Source organism: Staurois parvus, unplaced genomic scaffold (genome assembly GCF_062004578.1).
Source record: "Staurois parvus isolate SC_StPar_1 unplaced genomic scaffold, SC_StPar_1.0 ptg000631l, whole genome shotgun sequence".
Taxonomy (NCBI): Eukaryota; Metazoa; Chordata; class Amphibia; order Anura; family Ranidae; genus Staurois; species Staurois parvus.
In genome coordinates, this window is record NW_028318427.1 from 434,122 (window position 1) to 458,066 (window position 23,945).

The window sequence follows — 23,945 nt, forward strand, 5'->3', positions numbered from 1 at the left end:
TTGGCAAATAAGTAATTTTTCTTCTCCACTGATGTGCTGATGAGGCTGCACTAATGGTTACGGATAGGTTGCACTGATGGACACCGATTGGCACTGATCATCAGTGTAAATGTCTCCAGTTATCGGCTTTCCTCATGCTGTGACAGCGCTGAGGAAAGGAAATGCAGATAACCAGCATTTGATTGGACACAGCTGATCACATGGTAAAGAGCCAACATCATTGGTTCTTTACCCTGATTGCTGATGCACTGTGTCCAAGTGACACAGCTCACCACCGATCAACACGCATGCGTGGCAAGGATGGGAGAACTTTCCTTCGGAACCGGGTAACAGTTCTAGCAGGATTTTATTTTTTTTTAGGATTTAACCATTTTATACTCCATCCAAAACAAATAAAATAGGACTTTAGATATTCATTAGAGTGACCCTTAATTTTAAAAGTGTAGATTCAACGTCTCATAAGAAGTATCTAGAAATGTTAAATTGTGCTTAAGCAGTACATTGAAAAATCTACCCATTGTTTTGACTTTATCCTGCAAAAATATAGCAGTGTACTTCCCATGCCAAGGTACTCCTGTTCCTGTTAGAACACCCATCAGTTTTTTTTGCTGTCTGTGCCCCTGTTAAGGAGATTCACCCTCTCTATTTGTCCTGGTTACCATTATTATTGAAAGCAAAAGAAACTCATACATTTTGGGTTGTCCCCAGAAAAATTTCCAATGGGGACCCCCATTCCCTGCAGGAATTTCCTCTCACTTCTTGTTTGGCTATGGGACAGGAAGTGAAGGGAAATTTCCGCAAAGGGACACAGATGGTGAACAAAAATCTGACAGAGGTTACATCTTCCCTTAACTCTATTGAATATGAAAAAAGTTTTGCCTATAGTTCTACATCTGCAATGTGAGATCTAAGGCACTGTTGCCTCTGACAGCTAATCTCAGGAGATTTGGAGTGATATTCGGTGATGTATCTACTTTGCTGCTCACTGTCCTTTCTGGAGAGGAAGCAGTGCTAGATGTCCTACAGTGCAAGGATCTCCTCCCTGCTTCACCATTATGTGAATCTTATTGCTGGAACAAAATAGGTTTGACCAAGGCACATTCTCATTCTCAGCAGTACCACAACATAAAACACACAGACTCTTACCTGTAGTCGGTGACACAGGGAGAAGAGTTATTTGTAATGTGCCGCAGGGGGTGGTAGGTGGATCCAGGGTTGGACATGGGGGTGATGGTGGTAGCTCTACTTTTACAGAGGTCCCGACACTTTCTAAGGATGACTGTGTAACAGAGACAAGCAACAGCATTAACAATGAGTAAGTTGTACAACAAGTGTTCGATATCAGGAAAAACAGAATATAAGAGACCACAGGACACAAGTATGAATGCATACATTCTATCAAATATATGAGGCGTTCTTCCAAGCACATTTACACATGTTTTCTATGCACTTGCGTTAAAATATCATGTAACTAAATCACAACATTTTTGCAATTAAAAAAATCTAACTTGGTTTTATGTTTGCATGGTTACTTCCCACAATACGGTTGTCCAAAAAAAAAAAACCTGCACTGACAAGTCCAGTAGACGCAAAATGTAAAGCAGAGTCTGGTGACATAAGCGCACACGCTGGGAGGTTGGGTAGGGGTGCTACACAAAGCGTGTCTGTACTATCTGCCATTTGATTCATCGTGCATAAATCTAATGCGCCTTTTCGGTTTTATGTTCTGTTAATAAATAGCTTAAATTTGGTTACGTTTGTACGCTTACACATTTTGAATATGGCTCCTACCTGTAGGAAACGATCTCCTGGGATCAAAGGAGTGGAGTGCAGAGGCTCTTTTGGGGATGAATAACAATCCCTATGGCGGTAAACCATGCATTTGACCTTCTTAATATAATAATAAACGATATAGTGAAGGCTCGTCTTAACCACTTCAATACCGGGCACTTTCAACTTCTTCCTGCCCAGGCCAATTTTTAGCTTTCAGCACTGTTGCACTTTGAATGAAAATTGTGCGGTCATGCAACACTGTACCCATATGAATTTTTTTATTTATTTATTTTTTGAGACATATAGAAAATGTCTTTTGGTGGTAATTAAAACCCAATGAATTTTTCAATTTTGCTAAACAATTGTAAAAAAAAGACCAAAAAAAAAAAAACAACTTTTTTTTTTTACATTAAATATGCAGGGCACGGATCATCAGTGTCCTGATTATTAGTGCAGCCTGTCAGTGCCCATCAGTGAGGAAAGAGCGCACCTGACGAGCATCCTGGGAGTGTGCAGGGAGGCAGGGTTCTGGGAGGACAATGCACCACTGGAGGGCTTAATTTTCAGGTAAGTCTGTCATAATGTGCTACTACGTGATACATACTAGCACATTATACTCTTAACTTGCAGGGTGAATATTTTAGTTTTTTGTGGTTTACTACTGCTTTAAAATCATTGAACAGAGGGGAAAAGAGGATGTAATAATCACTATTGTAACTATTATTTTTTATAAATAAAAATATGCTGTTTGGTTTAGTGACAGGGTCTCGTTTGGGGTCTATCAGCCTATAATAAAAAAACAAAGACATCAAATGTATTATTACACCGGCTTTATATAATGCAAACAGTATGCGCAGAGCTTTACAAAATGGAGGCTGACAGTGCAGTTATAATACAGTTCAATATAAGAGTTTATAAAAAACCGCATACCAAAACATTATGTAGAAGGGCAAACTAATTATAGAGTTAGGGTCAAATTAACAGACGCAAACTGATGCTGGTCAAAAAAGGGCTAATAAGCATTTTGTTAATACTCCGGGATGCTGATCTGTTCCGGTGTCAAACTAACCACGTACCATTGTTTGTGGATCACAGTCACTAGTGACCTTGTGTTCTAGTACTGACAGTCCCAGTCAGAGTAAGATGGTGGCAAAATGCATCACTTCCCTGGTGCTGGTTGTTGTCACTTTACTTTGTAATTATTGGGCAGCACAGTGGCTAAATGGTTAGCACTTCCGCCTGGCAGTACTATGGTCATTGGTTCAAATCCCAGCCACGGCACTTCCTGCCTGGAGTTTGCATGTTCTCCCTGTGTCTGCGTTGGTTTCCTCCGGGTACTCCGGTTTCCTCCCACACCCCAAAGACATGCTGGTAGGTTAATTGGATCCTGTCTAAATTGGCCTTAGTATGTGTATGTATGAATGTAAGTTAGGGACCTTCAATTGTACACCCCTTGAGGGTTAGGGACTGATGTGAACGTACAATATAGATGTAAAGCGCTGTGTAAATGGGTGGCCCTATATAAGTACCTGAAATTAAAAAAATAATACTGTGTAATTATGATTATTTTTCATTACTAGTGAAATCCACATTACTATACCTGAAATAGAAATCTTATCTGCCAGTACCAAATTACTACATCATCAAAGTATTATAAATACACGTGGCACTTACAACTCTTCTAATAATATTAACTTACCCAGTGTGTCACTAAAAAAACCCAGTGTGGCCAAAGTGCTACACGCAATACATAGTTGTGATGAAATATAGTCTCTCATACAGTGAAAAAATAAAATTCAGTCCAAAATTCATTAGGTGCACATTTTTATTCATGCTGTGTTCTTATAGATGCACTTCACACATCTTGGACCTGGACAGTAAGTGCAATCCTTATAACTGTGTTTATAGAAGTGTTCATATAAATCTCTCTAAAGATCTCTTTGGATCTCTCTTTAGATCTCACCCTCATTGGACCTGGACTCACTCTTTAACCATTTGCCGACTGCGCTATAGCACATTGTCTTCCATCTTCACCCAGTCTTCCTTTTCAGTTTGCAGGCTCCGGCCACTTGAATGGCCGAACCATGGTAACGTCACTCCCACACATGCACACGGAAGTCATGGCTGCAACGCAGCTCTTTCAATGGACGGCATACTGTCCATTGAGAGCCCAGTGCGCATGTGTCGGTGACGTCACCAGCTGCTACCAAAGTAAAGATCTCCTAAATGGTGCACATTTAGGAGATATTTACTGTACCTACAGGTAAGCCTTATAAGCTTACCTGTAGGTATAAATAAATAAGATTTTACTACCACTTTAATTAATTGCATAGTTTGAGGCAATAAAAAAAAAAAAATTGGCACTTCTGGGTGTATTGGATTTCTCTTTCTTTCCTTCTGCTTCTTCTCCCTCCAACCACTACATCATTTGTAATTTAGCGATCAGCAGTCTCTGATCACTTAGTTCTCAGTGTAGAGCTGGCGGGGGACAGCTGCAGCATTGGGTCGATGCTGCAGCCATCCAGGCGATTAGGTAGGTTTGTTCTGTTTTATTGCCGCCCTTCTATTTTAAGGGAAAAAAGAGAGCAATGTGAGTAAAGAGGGCATATATATACCTTTACTCAATCCACAATACTTGTTTTCCTACCAGAGACAAACCCAGTACTTCCAAATAAGGAGGGTAGAGGACACTTCTCAGAGTCCAACAATGCAGGGCTCAATGCCTGAGGAGCTAATTGCTAGGACTGAGTGCTGCCATATGGGACACAGACAGGGTCCTTGCCCTGTATAAGTTGTTATACACTTATGGTATAACTTAAACTTACACAGCAGGGAGGCGGAAAACAAAAATGGTGACCAGGTTACTAGGGGAGGAGTACATGAAAAGCAAGGGAATGCTGTAGAATTAAAAAAAAAAAAAAAAAAAATTCCTTGGCAATGGGCCAGCAGCACTGTAAGGGTTAACTGCTTCTTTTGCCTATGGGAGGATATATAAAGGAATATACTTACCTTATTTCTAGCGCACTCCTTTGCTGTCTGACATCCTAGGTAGTAGGAGGCCCTTCGGCAACCTCATGCAGGACTACAGGTTCTGCATTGCAATGAATGATATCAGAGAGCTGAGACTGGTCAGAAAGCGAAAATGAATGGTTTCAGGAGACTGGTCTTAAAGAACACAGGAAGTCTGTGGGTGCCCAAAACAAGGTAAATATATATATTTTTTTATTTATTTCAGGTACTTATATAGCGCTGTCAATTTACGCAGCACTTTACATATATATTGTACATTCACATCAGTCCCTAACCCTCAAGGGGCGTACAATCTAAGGTCCCTAACTTACATTCATACATACACATACTAGGGCCAATGTAGACAGGAGCCAATTAACCTACCAGCGTGTCTTTGGAGTGTGGGAGGAAACCAGAGTACCCGGATTAAACTCACGCAGGCACAGGGAAAACATGCAAACTCCAGGCAGGAAGTGCCGTGGCTGGGATTTCGAACCAACGACTCTAGTACTGCCAGGCGGAAGTGCTAACCATTTAGCCACTGTGCTGCCATATATCACCTTATTTACCATCTGCCTATGCAAAACAAGCAATTAACCCTTGCAGGGAGGAAGAGGACCTCTGCAAGGATAACATATTTGTTTTGCCCCTTTTTTCAGTTTCAGATACACAGGGTTGACGTGAAGCAGGCCTGGGTTGTACTCACTGTGTATAGACCATCGCAGGAGGATGAGGAGTCACACGATGACGAAGAAAAGGGAGAAGCTGGTTCTGCCTTTACTAAGAGGTCTAAAGAGACAGAAATCAGATAATGATATGTCAATATTCTGTCATAGTGATCTTGGATTTGTATGTCAGCTGGAAACATTCTGATCCCTCTGCTCTCCCATGACACAAGTACAGTGCTCAGCATAAATGAGTACATCCCAACAGGTTTGTCAGAAAATCTTTACTTTCCTTTCGGAATCAACATTTTCTATGGAACACTATACTACAAAATACTCCCACAAATGCGGACCATTGATTGCAAGCAAGATTTGTTAATTTGCACACACAAAAAAGTATTTTTCCTAACAAAATTATTCAAGACCATGTTACAAAAATGAATAGACCCCAATGAAAGTCTTAGTTAGGAGCAATGCTAAATTTTAGAGAATAAAATCCTAACAAGAATTTAACTACAGGTGAGTCTAATTATTCAAAAAATAATAGGTGTCCAGCAGACAGTTCATTATAAAAGGGTGTTATATAACAAAGAAAACCCCTTCCCATTTCATGCTGTCCGCAATGGCACCAAGTGAAAGAGAAATGTTACAAGCCTTGAGAAAGAAAATCATTTCATTACACAAGAAAGGTGAAGGCTACAGGAAGATCAGCAAAGCTTTACTTCTCAGAATACTGTAGCAAAAGTGATATAAAAATTTAACAAAGATGGAACTGCAACCACTTCACAGAGATGTCCAGGCTGTCTATGGAAGTTAACACCTCGACAGGAGCACCTTCTGATGAGAAGGGTTGAAGAAAATCGCCATGCAAGTTCACTCCAGTTAACTAAAGAAGTAGAAAGCCAAACTAGGGTGAATATTTCCTGTGACACAATATGGCATACACTGCAGAGGAATGGCGTGCATGGTTGTCATCCAGGAAGAAAGCCACTCCTAAAGCCCATGCACATAAAAGCCAACCTGGAATTTGCAAAAGTGAAGAGTACAAAGAAAAATGCATGATGCCTACAGTGAAACATGGAGGTGGCAGTGTCTTTCTGTGGGGCTGCATGAGAGCTGCTGGTGTCAGGGAGCTGCATTTCATTGATGGCATCAGGAATTCACAGATGTACTGCTCTATACTGGAAAAGAAGAAGCTACTAAACTCCGGCACCTTGGTCGTCATGCAATTTTCCAACATGACAATGATCCAAACAGGGGTGGACTGACAACTCATGGGGCCCCCGGGCAATAGGGGATCATGGGGCCCCTGTGCCCTTGCCCAAACTCAAAAAAGCCTATGAAAAAGGTACCAGGGGCATCTCATGGGGCCTCCTACTGACCCCGGGCCGTCGGACAGTGCCTGAGTTTCAAAATGGTCAGTCCGCCCCTGGATCCAAAACACACATCTAAGGCCACTGTTGCATTTCTGAAGAACAGGGTGAAGGCGATTCAGTGGCCAAGTATGTCTCCTGATCTGAACCCAATCAAACACCTATGAAGAATTCTGAAGAGACAAGTTTAGCATCACTCTCCATCCAGCATAAAAGAGGTCGCTCTTGAAGAATGAAAAAAGATTGATGTTGCAATATGTTGCCAACTTGTTCATTCCATGCCTAGAAGACTTGGTGCTGTCCTTACAACTCATGGAGGTCATACAAAATACTAGATGTGGTTGTCTTTGTTGTGGGGTGGATTCATTTTTGCATCAACTAATTTGAGTAAAACTGAAGATTTTGTAATCTAAGTTATATTATTAACCTTATTTCATGTAATGAGCTAAACAAATGTTCTATAAAACTCAAGTTTTGTCAAAAGTTTGGAAATTGTTCTTGTGTTCATTAAGAAATTGATTAAAATCTTACTTTCCATAAGGGGTGTACTCAATTATGCTGAACACTGTATAATAAAGTTGAAAAGGTAGGATAGAGACAGGAAACCAATGAAAAGATTCTAGGATTTTTACAAATTGTAAATAAACCTCATTTAATTATTTTTTTAATGAATTTGTTACTGGATTAAATGGTGTTTTTCTTGCATGCCTGAACCTTACACCTGTTTCACTAGGTGAACTAAACTTACACCTGCGTCAGTAAGCAGCCTAGGGGTGGAGTTAAGGGCCTGTTCACACTAGAACAAGGTTTCGGGGGACCAGCGATCTGTGCTGGTCTCCTGCACCACATTCCAGTCGCACTGCCGTTGCTCACAATGGATCGCAGAAAGTGTAAAGGATACCTCTCAGGTAAATAAGACATAAACGGGGGGGGGGGGGGGGGCATTCTCCAACCCAGAAGACTACATGATATCTTGTGGCAGAGAAGAGGTAATGCAGAAGGATAACGAAAAAAGTGAGTATTGCAGTGAGAGTGTTTATTTACTGTAACTTACTTAAACAATTTTATAAAATAGCCTAGAGTTTGGCTATAAGGCATTTTAAATCATGAGCAGAATCGCTCTGATTCTGCCTGCAATATCAAAATGCGCTTTTAAAATGTAAAATCGCGCAGCAGCATGTTTAGGTGCCATTCATTTCAAATGGCACCTAAAAATGCAGAACGATTTTGCCGCGATTTTTAGTGTTGTAATCACGCAAACAAAATCGTGGGATGTGCGTCACCCAAAAGAATTTTTTGGAACTTCTTTTGGGCAACATGTGATTTTGTTCCCACATTTTTAGTTGCCGTTGACATCTAAAGTTCACATTTTAACAGTGCGTTTTGAAATTGCAGGCAGAATCACGGCAATTCCGCCCACGATGTAAAATGCCTATATGTGAACAGAGGCCTAAACAAAAGCAATACAATGGGGAGTGATATCTGCACAACAAAGTTACATAAAATATCAAATTTGTGAATCGCTCTACAGATATTGGGATTTTACATGTACGGGAAATTACTTTCATCTACTTTCACATAATGTTAGTGTCATGCATACTGTCCTTTATTAAAACATGACCTTGCCTCACTCTGATTTCCCCTACCTTAGTGGAATCTAAATGGTATCAAATAACTAATCTCACCTGACAAGTTCACGCCATGGATCTCGTCCAGAGAGGAGGATACGGAACATGACTCAACATCCATCTGGCTGTCATACTGTGGATACAGAAGACAAGATATAGACAAGAAAAACAAGAAATTGCCTTCAGAACATGTTAGAGCTGCTACATACCAAGTGCAGAGGGTAGGCATTAAACCCCGACGGAAACAGCTCCCCATAGTCATCCGGGACATCTCCATAATTGTACAGGCCAGTGTCTGCGGGAACAAACAGTTTACATATTACACAATAAATCGGTTTATTATAATAATAAAAAAGGCACATATGTGCATTTATTAATTTTTTATTTTTCACAGGAACCTGCAGAGCATTGCACCCGCAATCAGTGGATTGCAGGTGCAGTGTCGTGTCAGGCTGCAGCAGATATGTCCTCCAGCTTTTTTGCCTGTACCTGTGTATGGGCTGTTTAAAAGCTGGAGGAAGTGTCATTGAACTACATCATCAGTGCCTCACAGTCCATTGAGAACTACAAGCCATCTTCTGTGGTGGTAGACAGGGCTTGCAGTTTCTTCATTCACAGTTTCCTGTGAATGAATGATGCAGCTGTGAGGGTGGAGCTCCGCACAGACAAAATGATTTTAAACATTCAAGTGTAAGAGGTTTAAAAGGTGAACTTCTCCTTCAAAACTGAATTAAACCATTCTAACCTTTACAGCCAAGAAAGATGCCCTTTTGGCCTCTGTTTGCTCTGCAGTCGCCATAGTGCTGCACATGTGATCTGACATGACACCAGCCATTTGATAGCTTGACAGTTTGGTTGACAACACACGCAGTGGTGACTGTAATCATTCCTGGCATGCCATTTTGGGTTTACTTCTGCTTTATTTTACATTAAACACAAGACTAACCCTGTTCCTTACTAGAGGAATTTGGGGTGCAAAAGATCCCAGGCTAATTCAAAGCATACAGGTGGCGCAAACACCTATTGCATTATCCAAGGTTTATTTAAAATGAAAAAAAAAGGACAAAAACATACTCACAAACATAGCATGTATGTAAAGCTTGTAAAACTGTGGAGACGGCCACACAAATGGAAGAGTGTCCGACTGACAGTGCGGTCGGCCACTGACGCGTTTCGAGGACGAATCCCTTTCCTCAGAGCTTATCAGATAAGTTTATCCATGGTCTTACAAGCTTTACATACATGCTGTTTGTATGTTTTTGTCCTTTTTTCATTTTAAATAAGTCTTGGATAATGCACTAGGTGTTTGTGCCACCTGTATGCTTTTTTTCCAGTTGTTGATTTTCCATGTGAGGAGGGCTGCAGCTCTGAAACGCTATCCATAGGCTTTTTTGTTCTGGTTCCCCTGCCCTTCCTTCGGCATTGATTCCCTGGAGCACTGGACAGTGTACACGGTCATCTTAATTCACAGAGTGGTGCAAAACAGAAAAAAATATTGCTAAAACAAAAAAAAAAAACCACAAATGAAAACAAACACACACACACACACACACACACACACACACACACACGATTACTTAGCATGCTTATTATAAATGCATTAATTAGAAATTATGAAACAGCAGGAGTTCAAAAGGCAGTCATAAAAGTAATGATGCTGTGTGCAAAGAAACAAACAGAGGGTGCACAGGCCTAGTGCATTACCTTCTAAAAATGAGATTTGATGTCAGGAATGGACTCAGCACTGGTGGTGGGACTCACCTGCCATGTGGGCTGCAGTACCAGGGCTGGCCAGCGGGTGCTCTCAGCAATCAGAAGCTCACTCCTGCAGGCAGCCATCACCTGAGGCTGATTGCAGGAGGTGTATTTAAGGAATGGCCAGACCTGCAGTCAGTGGTGCCTTGGTGTTGTTTCCCATGAGCCCCTGTACCTTGTATCCTGTGTTCCTGTTCCTCTGTCTGATTTGTTGCCGACTCTGCATTGTTCCTGACCCTGCTGACCGTCTCCTGTTTAACCCCTGGCTTGCCTGACCATCCTTCTGCCTGATCCTCTGTACCGTGCTGCCCGTGAGTTACTGAACCTGGCTTGTGACCCTGACTATTCTCTGCTGATCCACTGTACCGCGCTGCCCGTGAGTTACTGAACCCGGCTTGTGACCAACTATTCTCTGCCTGCTCCTCCGGTACCTCACTGCCCGCACGTTGCTGACCTGGCCTGCCTGACGCTACCCAGACCATCCATCCCGCACGGATCCAGTCACTACTGTCCAAACCTGTCAGCGCCTTCACATCAGGCTTTCCCCCGGTACATACCCTCGGCGGAGCCCTCTACCACAGTTGGGTGCACTCAGGGGCCGCGAACTGGTCTCAGTCCTGCGCCAAGTCCATCCCCACTATCAGCGGCTCTGGTGAAAAGGCAGACTGGGGCTTAGACTCCGCGCCCTGAGGAATCCTGTTCTCTGGGTCACTAGAGATACCGCCGGGCGGTGCCTGACAATACATTACAGCCGGCCTGACCTTTCCACCTCTCCAGCCCTGACTACGCCTGTGTTCCTGAAGCCTGCTACTTACCTGTGTCAGTCCACACATCTCTGGTCATACCTGGATCCTTGACATTTGAGTAAAAGTAGTATACTTACAAAGGAATAAAGACAGCATGGTCCAATCTCCCTAGATGGTGGCTGTTGAGGGACTGTAGGCCTCCAAATTTCTGATCGGGGCAGAACCTCTTCCTCAGTGGCTCTAAGGAAGAGGTTCTACCTCGAAACGTGTCACACATTTTCAGGCCTACAGTCCCCCAACAGCCACCATCCAGGGAGATTGGACCTTGCCGTCTTTTTTGTGATGTGCCTTTGATTCTATTCCTTTGTGAGTATACTACTTTTTATTCAATAAATCTCATTTTTAGAAGGTAATGCACTAGGCCCGTGCACCCTGTTTGTTTCTTTGCACACAGCGCCTTTGGATTTCCCTGGTCCATTGAGGGCAGCAAGGCTTGCCTTCCCAAAAAGTACTCCATGTGGGGTTACTGACATTGTGGAGCTCATCGTCCAGCGCAGGAGTTTCAGGATTCATTTGCTCAGGCTTTTCTATAAAAGTAATGATGAAGCACCTGTTATGTGGTGTCTTCGGAAACAAAGGATTCTAGGGGACGAATATCAGGAGAGTTCAGAAAGAGTTCCTGAGTGGTCACCTTTTCTTAAACATCAGTACCCTATGATCCCCTTTGGACAGGCCAGTGGTGTGAGTCGTGTGACCAGCCAGCACAGGGACGCTAAACAGATATTATTTTTGCAAAATATAACATCTTTAAAGTGTCACAAAAAATGTAAACCTTTTTTTTAAGTTTTAGATAGAGTGAAGAGGGATTAGAACCCCTGTCAGGTTTTTATTGCTCTGTGTCCCCATTAGTGAGATTCTCCCTATTTGTCCTGTTATATTATCTCTATTCATCCTATTTATCCTAAATTAAAGTAAAAGAAAATCTTACATTTTGAACGGACCTCAGCACAGGAATAGATGGGAAATCGTCCAATGGGGACACTAGTTCTGGTGACACCCTAGGATTCCTTTACTTTGGAGGGATTTCCACTCACTTCCTGTTTTGGCTATGGGTCAGGCAATGAAATGAAATCTACCCAATGGGACACAGATGGCAAAAAACACCCAACAGGGGTTATAACTCTCCCACACTAAAATTGGAAAAAAAAAAAGTTTTGCCTTTAGTGACATTTCAAAGCCCAAGTTCAGGCAAAATGTTACATTTTGTTTTGGATAGAGTGTGGGTAAAGGATAGAGCCTCTATCAGGTTTTTATTGTGATTGATGCCCTCCCGGGAACATTCACCTTTACTTTCTATCAGCTCTTCTGACAATGTTCTTACCACTGTCTGTTCCTTCCTGTCCTGGTGACAACATTGCCCATTTTGGAAATCACAGGGGAAAGGAAGTGAGGTTAAATCTCCCCAATTTGTGTTGCAGACAGCCAAATCTTTATGCCAAATAATGGAGAAAAAAAAATCACTCAAAATCCATTTTAAGTGAATTAAAATTAGAAAATTCTCCACCTTGCAAAAAATATTCTAGTCCCATTAAAGTTGGACAAACAGATGAACACACAGATGGTGTACATATCTAGGAGCGGTTTTACCCACCAAAGAATTTGCATTTCTCTCCATCTGCTACACAACAAATCTGTCTTGCAGGGCAGGAGGCCTGATTTTTCTCTGCAGCAGTTACCCCCGGTTCACATATATGCAGCTGTGCGGACCACGTTTTGCACGGGCACGAGAGCACATTCATTTGAATGGACTCCCGTGCCACGCAGGGAAGAATTCCCTGCACCACTTTGGAAAACGTAGCCTGCAGGGGAACCTCGGTTCCCAGTACGGTTGCGTTTTCCGGTGCGGGCGGTGTGCCATTAGAACTAATGGCACCCACTCATGGGTCTGTATTGCTCTGTGCGGGTGGGTGCGGCTGCACAGATTTTCGTGCAAGGCCGCAGCGGCACCACCCGCACGGATGTGAACGTATCCTCACCCCCGGTTCACATATATGCGGCTGTGCGGGCCACGTTTTGCACGAGAGCCCATTCATTTGAATGGACTCCCGTGCCCGTGACACGCAGGGAAGAAGTCCCTGCACTTCTTTCGAAAACGCAACCTGCACAGGAACCTCGGTTCCCAGTACGGTTGCATTTTCCAGTGCGGGCGGCGTGCCATTAGAACTAATGGCACCTGCCCGCGGGTCTGCATTCCCCTGTGCGGGTGGTGCGGATCCACAGTGGCACCACCCACACAGATGTGAACCTAGGGTGAATGCAGATCCTCACCCTATGGCCCCTGGCACATGGGGCAGGTTTCATTTGGATCAGCAGGGGATCTATCTGCTGATCCCCTACTGATCAAAGCAGAGCGGGGCAGATGACAGGTCCATGTCCTCTCAGTTTTTGCAGAGCAGACACGGGCACAGCCCGGTCTTCTCTATAGGCGGTTGAGTGTACATATCCCAAGAGGCACAGTGAGCACTGCACATCACTGACAGGTGGGCTTAGTGGTGCATCATAGGGAGGCAGTGCTTGAACCCGGAACATGCATCCAGACTCGGACACCCGTCCCTAACAGCAGGTAGCTACTTGCTGTACGAATCCATCTGAACAGCCACATCTGCAGTCAGCCTGTCAATACTTTATTGAAGCTGAGCTGACACCACTGTTCACCTACACCTGTCATTCCAGCCGCAGGAATCCGCTGTACAGCCTTGTGAAGGAAGCCTAAGAGGAGACAAATTAAAAATTATAAGGAGGGTGAGATTCCACTTGAATGTGTCTGAAGGAAGAACCTTCCAGAAACAATGACTCTCTACACACCAATCTCCAGGACAGGTTTACACACAGGCAGTTGCTGGAAATTAATAAAAAAGACCTCAGCACCCAGGACCTCCTTCCCCACACACTTATCCACGTGAGATGCTGCTGTGCATAGGTATAAAACCCCCAAAAAAATTTTCAACTCAAAACACACAAAAAACAATCTGTAAAATACCCAACCTATAAGTAATATTAGTGCAAATATTACAATTTATATATAAGTGTCAAAAAACAAAATAATTTGTGACACATACAAAAAACAAGAAAAGTCCAGTGACATGTCCAAAAAAACGTCCCGTGATAAAAAAACAAACTTATATTTTCATAAATTTCTTCAGTGCCAATAATAGTCCTTCCACCATCCACCAGTGCAAAACCAACATGAACCGCACTCACCAGATGTTTGGTGAGTATAACGCCTTTCAGGATTATTAAGGGCTCCTGGACCCCCTTTTTTTAACCTCCAAATATTGCCTCCTCTAGGACGTAGAAACCTCCTCCGATTACTCCCCTCACCGACTCCACCAAAGTTCAGGAAGAAGAAAAACCAAATAGCATGATACCGTTATGACTTTCAATCTTAGTAAACTTTAAACCAGACCACTCACATTTTAAAAGATATTAACCAGCATTTTATTGATGTAAAAAACGATTTTCCACAGATCTTATAATAAGACCCCACAGCCAGGTAACACAGCAGGATGACAGACCTCAGAAGCAGCTTCCTCCACTAGGCAAGATGGCCCCTGGAACGTACCGCTCGGCGTGCGTTCCACTCACCGGAAAGGACATCGGACGCCCAGCCGGAAATACGTCAACGCGTTTCGCCCCACCCACAGGGTGTTCTCAAAGTGCGAGTGCGGTTCATTTGGTTTTGCACTGGTGGATGGTGGAAGGACTATTATTGGCACTGAAGAAATTTATGAAAATATAAGTTCGTTTTTTTATCACGGGACTTTTTTTGGATAAGTCACTGGACTTTTCTTGTTTTTTGTATGTGTCACAAATTATTTTGTTTTTTGAAACTTATATATAAATTGTAATATTTGCACGAATATTACTTATAGGTTGGGTATTTTACAGATTGTTTTGTGTGTTTTGCGCTGTTTTGAGTTGAAAAAAAATTGCTGTAAATTGTCTGACGCTGTTCTTTGGACTGTTTTATAGGGGAGGCCTATCACTGAACTACGGCAATGAGTTTTTATGGTCTTGGACATTTTTTTTTTTTAGATAAGTGGTTTCCTGAACAGGAAATCCTTTTCTATCAACATGTAAACAGATAAAATATTGTTGAATTACGCTGACCACCAGAGCTCAGCACAAATAACCTGCTGCTCAGTATACATAGTTATGTTCTTTAGCCATGATTCTGGACAGTAACCAGCAAAAGAGCACAAAGAAAACCAACAAGCCCTTCGCAACGGTGATGAGGAAGTATTTATAGGTCATAAATCTAAAAAACAAACACGGCTTAGTTCCTCATTCCTCTGCATCAACAGTCCCTTCTTTATAGCACACACATGGCCTGACTTTACAAGGTGCAGAAGGACTTCAAGAAAGCTGATCATTGCCCAGGACAAGCATACAGACAAAGACTTCTGACCTATAGAGACTGGAAAAGGTTCATTTTTTTTTTTTTTAACCACTTCATGTCCGGACACTTTCACCCCCTTCCTGCCCAGGCCAATTTAGCTTTCAGCGCTATCACACCTTGAATGACAATTGCGCGGTCATGCAACACTGTACCCATATGAATTTTATTGAGACAGATAAAAACTTTATTTTGTTGGTATTTATTCACCACTGGGATTTTTTATTTTTTTGCTATATAAATTAAAAAGTCCAAACATTTTGAAAAAAAAAAAAAAAGTGTTTTCTTATAAAATATAGTAAATATATATTTCTTCATAAATCTTGGCCAAAATGTATTCATCTATCTTTTTAGTAAAAAATAAATAAATAATAACCCAAATTAGTATATAACCAAAAATTATAATGTTTCAAAAAAACTTTACATTTTTATATTATTTATGGTTTTTTGGGGGGGATTTTACATACCGTCACCCTAGCAGTACAGTGTCAACATTTTTTTCTTTTTTTACACTGATTGCTTTTACAATAAAGGCTGTAAAAGCAATAATTTCTCCTGCTCTCTGGCGGCATTCTTGCAGCCATTGAAAAATACTATGAGAGCTGTGATTGGTCACAACTTGTCACATGGTACAAGGCTGTTGTGAATAGCCTTGTACCATGTGACCTCCGGAGGACACAGCGGGCACTGGATTGCGGTGCCGCACGCTCCCAGGGAGCACACACACGTAGTGAATTCGGAGGCCGTTTATAAATGGCCACCCACTCCTGCACTGCTCCTGTCCAGCCGTTTATGTACATGGGCTGGACGGGAAGTGGTTAAACAACAAACATGTCACACTTACCTGCTCTGTGCAATGGTATTGCACAGAGCGGTCCCGATCCTCTTCTTTTGGGGTCCCCCGCCAGTGCTCTTGGCTACTCCTCTTCTCTGACTGACCCATAGCAAGCCACTTGCTATGGCAGCACTTGTGTGGCCTCGATACTGAGCCTGACTGTGTAGACAAACATAGTCCTGCTCAGTCCAGCCCCCTGCTCTTCCTTACAGGCTTTGGCTGAAAGCAGCAGGAGCCAATGGCTTCCTCTTCTTCCAAGTCTCCTGTGAGAAGAGAGTGGAGAAGAGCTGCTGCAGACTAACACAGTGCTGGATCAAGATCAGGCTCAGGGAAGTGTTTAAGGTGGTGGTGGTGGTGGGGGGGGCAACTTTTGAAAGGTTTTTTGCCCTAAAAAAACACTTTAATCTTAATTTTCTGATCTGCATATTTGTTCCAGGTTAATGACTCGAAGGAAAGATACAAGTGATTCAGCACAGCAGCCAGACAAATGGTATAATAAAAAGGGAAAGTCTGGATGATTGTACTCACTGAAAGAACACCTTGTCAGCGCTTACTGATAGCAGCCTCCAACAATTACATAGTTACATAGTTAGTCTGGCTGAAAAAAGACAAAAGTCCATCCAGATCAACCATAAAAAAAAAAAAAGTTATAATCCTGTACCCACAGTTAATTATTATACAGGATTTATATAGCGCCAACAGTTTGCTCAGTGCTTTACAATATAATTTAATCCAGAGGAAGGCAAAACAAACCAGCAAAGCACGATCCAATTTGCTCCTGCTGGGAAAAAATGTCCTCCTTGAACCCCTGAGAGGCAATCGGATATTCCCCGGATCAACTTTACCTATAAATGTTATATCCAGTTATATTCTGTGTATCCAAGAAAGAATCCAGGACTTTTTAAAGCAATTCACTGAGCTAGCCAGAACCAACTCTTGAGGGAGTCTATTCCACATTTTCATAGCTCTTACTGTGAAGAAACCTTTCCATGTTTGGAGAATAAAAATTTCTGTTCCTCCAAATGTAAAGAGCGCCCAATGGCCGACCTTATATATTTAATGAGTAGAGATAAGCTTGGACGTCTTCAAAACTTCTCCATCTGAACTTAAACTGCACGTTATTTTCTAGTCCAATCAGCTGTGTTCATTTCTTGTGCCACAACATGCATAAACATAGGGAAGGGATTCTGGTGATGTTTGTACCCTTACATGAACACATGCCATATTTAGCCAAAGACATTGACTAAACATGGGCATGTGTCCATATAAAGGCACTGACATCACCGGCATCCCACCGATTGCTTACATATGCGACAATGCACGGAATTACCCCCCCCCCCTTGTCATAACTGATCACATTTGCAGCACCATGTCTACTATAAATCAGTTACCATAGTAAGTCCATGGGTGATGTAATCGCCCAGGCATTCCAGTCATTGTTCACGTTCTCACCTCTCCCCTGAAGTCGACCGATGGGGAGGTTCCGTGATCAGACTAAAGCTCCCTGAGAATAGGCAAGTATAATCATCTTCCTTCTACACGGTAACTAGAGAAGGTGTTTGGAGGGGGTGGGAGCAGGTTTGAAGTGTAACTAAAGGAAAAACTTTTTTTGTATATTTTTGATAAAGCAATGGAGGGTTATAACCCGTCAGTTTTTTGGGGGGTTTTTTGCCATCTGTGTCCCATTGGGGAGATTTCCCTTCACTTCCTGTCCCATAGCCACAACAGGAAGTGAGAGGAAATCCCAGCAAAGTGTTGAATCCTAATATGTCACCAGAACTAGTGTCCCCATTAGGATTCCCCTCTGTTCCTGTTCTGATGTCAACCTAAAATGTGAGATTTTCTTTTATACTTTCACTTTCCATGATGATAGTAAACAGGACAGAGAGGGTGAATATCCCTAACAGTGGCACAGAGAACAATAAAAATTGATAAGGTAAATGTCAATCCAGTGCCACTCTTCACCTATGATTTGAACCAAAACAACCAACATAAACATCTCTTAACCGCTTCCCGACTGCCTTATAGCAGATATACTGCTACAGGGCGGCATGGGTGTGCAAAATCATATATATACAGTGGGGATCGAAAGTTTGGGCACCCCAGCTAAAAATTTGTATTAATGTGCATAAAGAAGCCAAGGAAAGATGGAAAAATCTCAAAAAGGCATCAAATTACAGATTAGACATTCTTATAATATGTCAACAAAAGTTAGATTTTATTTCCATCATTTACACTTTCAAAATAACAGAAAACAAAAAAATGGCGTCTGTAAAAGTTTGGGCCCCCTGCAGAATTTATAGCATGCACTGCCCCCTTTGCAAAGCTGAGACCTGCCAGTCATGGATTGTTCTCAATCATCGTCTGGGAAGACCAGGTGATGTCAATCTCAAAGGTTTTAAATGCCCAGACTCATCGGACCTTGCCCCAACAATCAGCACCATGGGTTCTTCTAAGCAGTTGTCTAGAAAACTGAAACTGAAAATAGTTGACGCTCACAAAGCTGGAGAAGGCTATAAGAAGATAGCAAAGCGTTTTCAGATGTCAACATCCTCTGTTCGGAATGTAATTAAGAAATGGCAGTCATCAGGAACAGTGGAAGTTAAAGCAAGATCTGGAAGACCAAGAAAAATATCAGACAGAACAGCTCGCAGGATTGTGAGAAAAACAATTCAAAACCCACGTTTGACTGCACGATTCCTCCTGAAAGATCTGGCAGACACTGGAGTTGTGGTACACTATTCCACTATAAAGAGATACTTGTACAAATATGGTCTTCATGGAAGAGTCATCAGAAGAAAACCTCTTCTACGTCCTCACCACAAAAATCCTCGTTTGAACTTTGCAAATGAACATTTAGACAAGCCTGATGCATTTTGGAAACAGGTTCTGTGGACCGATGAGGTTAAAATTGAACTTTTTGGCCGGAATAAGCAAAGGTACGTTTGGAGAAGAAGGGGCACAGAATTTAATGAAAAGAACCTCTGTCCAACTGTTAAGCATGGGGTTGGATCAATCATGCTTTGGGGTTGTGTTGCAGCCAGTGGCACAGGGAACATCTCACGAGTAGAAGGAAAAATGGATTCAATAAAATTTCAGCAAATTTTGGATGGTAACTTGATGCCATCTGTGAAAAAGCTGAAGTTAAAGAGAGGATGGCTTCTACAAATGGATAATGATCCTAAACACACCTCGAAATCCATGGGGGATTACATCAAGAGGCGTAAACTGAAGGTTTTGCCATGGCCTTCACAATCTCCTGACCTCAACATAATTGAAAATCTATGGATAGACCTTAAAAGAGCAGTGCGTGACAGACAGCCCAGAAATCTCAAAGAACTGGAAGACTTTTGTAAGGAAGAATGGGCAAAGATACCTCAAACAAGAATTGAAAGACTCTTGGCTGGCTACAAAAAGCGTTTACAAGCTGTGATACTTGCCAAAGGGGGCAGTACAAGATATTAACTCTGCAGGGGGCCCAAACTTTTGCAGACGTCATTTTTTTGTTTTCTGTTATTTTGAAAGTGTAAATGATGGAAATAAAATCTAACTTTTGTTGACATATTATAAGAATGTCTAATCTGTAATTTGATGCCTTTTGGAGATTTTTCCATCTTTCCTTGGCTTCTTTATGCACATTAATACAAATTTTTAGCTGGGGTGCCCAAACTTTCGATCCCCACTGTATATATGTGCATTTCCGGGTAGGGGGCTTGCGCACACCCTACCTGCATCACCATTCACGACCATGGCTGTCAGTCACCGGGTTCCGGACGATGATTACTCGCCAGTGCCTGGTGACTGCCGAGCATCTTGCCCTCCAGAGGATTTACCCCCCATTCCTGACAATTTTTTGCAATATGGCGCTGCGTTACTTTAACTCACAACTGCACGGTCATGCAACGCTGCACCCAAATTAAATTTATATCCTTTTTTCCCCCCACAAACAGAGCTTTCTTTCGGTGGTATTTGATCGTCTGTGCGGTTTTTATTTTTTTGAGCTATAAACAATAAAAGACCGACAATTTTGAAAAAATATATATATATTTCTCCCTTTTTGCTATTAAACATGTCCAGTATAATTGTTTTTTTTTTTTAAATAAAATTTCATCATAAATTTAGGCCAAAATGTATTCTGTGACATGTCTTTGCTAAAAAAAAAAAAAATCCCAATATGTGTAAATTAATAGGTTTACATGAAAGTTATAGCGCTTACAAATGGCGGTATATATACTGGAATGTTTTGTTTTTTTTTTTTAATTTTTACTAGTAATGGCAGCGATCAGCAACTTATAACGGAGCTGTGGCGGGCATTCTGACACTAGGGGGAACTGACTTGGTGTCACTGACATCCCCAGTGACACCAATACAGTGATCAGTGCTAATAAAAAGCACTGACACTGTACTAATGGCACTGGGCTGAAGGGGTTAACATGTGGAGTGATCAAAAGGGTTAACTGTGTGCTGGGTGTGTTTTATTATGGAGCCATGTGTTTGTGCTTCACTGTAATCACACTGCTTTGCATGGCTGTGCTGGGCACAGCCATCCAAAGCAGTGTGCACAAGCTGACAGGGAGGAGAAATGTTGTGTTTACAACAGTTCTCCTCACCGTCGGAGATGCTCAGCAATCACTAGGCACCGGCGAGTAATCACCGTTCAGTACCCGGTGACTGACAACCACGGCTGTGAACGGTAGCGTAGGTGGGGCATGCACGCCCCCTACCCGGAAATGCAAAATCACACACATATACATGTATGTATGTATGTTTGTGCATATATATATATATATATATATATATATATATATATATATATATATACATACATACATACATACATATACACACACACATATACAGGGGCAGACTAACCATTTGGAGGTCAGTAGGGGGCCCCATGAGATGCCCCTGGTACCTTTTTCATAGGCTTTTTTGAGTTTGGGCAAGGACACAGGGGCCCCATGATCCCCTATTGCCTGGGGGCCCCATGAGTTGTCAATCCGCCCGTGTGTATGTATGTATGTATATATATATATATATATATATATATACATATACACACACACACACATACATATATATATATATATACACACACACATACATATATATATATATACACACACACACACACATACATATACATACACACACACACACACACATATGATTTTGCGCACCAGTGCAGCCCTGTAGCAGTATATCTGCTATAGGACGGTCGGGAAGCGGTTAAGAGACGTTTATGTTGGTTGTTTTGTTCAAATCATAGGTGAAGCACAGCATTCGATTGATATTTATGTTATAGAACACGTTTTGTATGGGAGTGTGAATAGTGGGATCGATTCAAAATGTTAGAATTATTTTGTATCACTGGTTTTGTATAGCAGCTCACAAGATTTTGCACTTTATATATTGTAAAAATTGATAGGGGTTCTATTCCGTCTCCACTCCATCCAAGACAAAAAAAAAAAAGTTTTGCCTTCAGGTATACTGTAAGACTTTAAAGCAGAAATACACTGTATCTGAGCACCAAACAAGCAAAAAGCACTATCATTATCAATATTCAAAGCAAACTCCCCCATCCATCCATCCATCCATGTCTCCATGCTTTATTTGCTGAGAAATTACTTAGAACAACACCCCCTTCCCCTTAGCATTTCTGACTGTGGCAATTTTGAGTAAGGGCAGATAACTTATGTAGCATCTACTTCCTGGAATCCATCTGCCCTTAGTTCAGGCATGAATGAGAGAGTGCTTAGCTGAGAAAATCCCTCCTCCCCTCCTGAAGACTCCTGGGATGTATGACAAGTGAATATAATATACGTTCCTATCTATGTACTAATTCTAGCAACATAGGAATTCAAAATAGTCCATGTTGACTGAGAGAGAGAAGTTCCACTTTAAAGTGTTACTAAACCCACAACAGTACACTCAGTCTGTATATGCAGTAAAGCATGCTTGTTATAGTCACTGTGGAACCTAAGGGGGTTAATCATGCACATTATGTAAAAAGGCTGTTTGATCCTGTCTTCTCTGATCCACCCCTTCTTCTACTGTCCACAATCTATCTCTGGATAGAACAGAGCATTGGGGGCAAGCTGCACATGCTCGGTTTGGTGTGTATTACTAGTATTTGTTTTTCCTTGGAAGGGTAAATGTGATCAACACAGGGCCAAACAGCACTGTCCAGACAGAGGTCAGGGGTCCTGCAGGCTCATAGGACAATCAGGGGAGAATGAAATCTCCTCCTCCAAGCTTTAGCTGGACACTCATAGAAGGCTGCTCTATCTGCTGATGAGGATAGGCCATATTTAGCCATTTATATTAATAAAATAATTGCACTTCCATGTTGTGTGTACTGTGGGAGACCAGATATAGTGAATGCAGGGTCCGGGGCTTAGACCAGCTATAGTGAATGCAGGGTCCGGGGCGTAGGCCAGCTATAGTGAATGCAGGGTCCGGGGCGTAGGCCAGCTATAGTGAATGCAGGGTCCGGGGTTTAGACCAGATATAGTGAATGCAAGGTCCGGGGTTTAGACCAGATATAGTGAATGCAGGGTCCGGGGTTTAGACCAGATATAGTGAATGCAGGGTCCGGGGTTTAGACCAGATATAGTGAATGCAGGGTCCGGGGTTTAGACCAGATATAGTGAATGCAGGGTCCGGGGTTTAGACCAGATATAGTGAATGCAGGGTCCGGGGTTTAGACCAGATATAGTGAATGCAGGGTCCGGGGTTTAGACCAGATATAGTGAATGCAGGGTCCGGGGTTTAGACCAGATATAGTGAATGCAGGGTCCAGGGTTTAGTAACACTTGAAATGAACAAGCTCACTTACCCCAATCCTCGCTGGTCAGCAGGTTATCTGCACAGAACTTGGTGTCCAGGTCGTTGAGCAGGAGATCTGTAGCCATTGCGAGAGTCTAGTGAACTCAGACCTCCGTCACCTGTAACAGGAAACAGCAGATTGAGGAGAGTGCGACACTTTGAGCCGAGAATATTGCACCTTTTCACAATATTCTCATTTTCTTAGATTGTGGATTTGGGGTTTTCATGAGCTGTAAGCCATAATCATCACAATTATGACAAATCACGGCTTGAACTATCTTGCTTTGCATGTAATGAGTCTATCTCATATATTAGTTTCACCTTTTAAGTTGTATTACTGAAATAAATGAACTTTTGCACGATATTCTAATTTTTGGAGTTTCACCTGTATATGTAAATGCCATGTCGCATTAAAGTTGCGTCACGGCGTGGCGTAACACGATGAGGCATAAGTTTGTGTACGGCCAGTGAGCGCACAGGTGATGTCATCAGTCATTGCCAGAGGTGAGTGCTGGGAAGAAGTGATGTCATCACAGATCTGATCTCTGCCTGGCAGGGAACACATGGGGCCATTCTAGAAAACTCCAAGGCAGCATAAGAAGCTGGATGAAGTCTTGACAGCATTCAGGTACCTGCAGGAGCTGCCCATGCGCAGTGACCACACCAGGCCAGGATGCTCCCGGTCACGGTGCTGCTGTCACCTGAGAGATGTCACCCCATCTCACACACACACAGTCGGGAGATACCGGAAACCAGCGGAAGGGTAGAAGCGCAGGCGTGTTCAATTACCGGAGAAAGAGAGCTGGGTCCTCCGGTGCCAGGAAGAGACTGTAGGCACTGTCTTAGGTGGGACAACACTGTGCGAACCCCTCCACCA

The 23,945-nt window shown here is 42.4% G+C and overlaps 1 protein-coding gene across 1 annotated transcript in view; it reads right to left on the minus strand.

The window, feature by feature from the left end:
• Positions 1-23,157, minus strand: part of ATF6B (activating transcription factor 6 beta) — a 65,434-nt gene extending 42,277 nt beyond the window's left edge. The window contains 5 exon segments of the mRNA XM_089693393.1: positions 1,147-1,279; positions 5,489-5,571; positions 8,506-8,581; positions 8,658-8,743; positions 23,079-23,157. Coding sequence (XP_089549519.1) covers positions 1,147-1,279; positions 5,489-5,571; positions 8,506-8,581; positions 8,658-8,743; positions 23,079-23,154 — 454 coding nt within the window. The 5' untranslated portion in view covers positions 23,155-23,157.
• Positions 23,158-23,945: the final 788 nt, after the last annotated feature.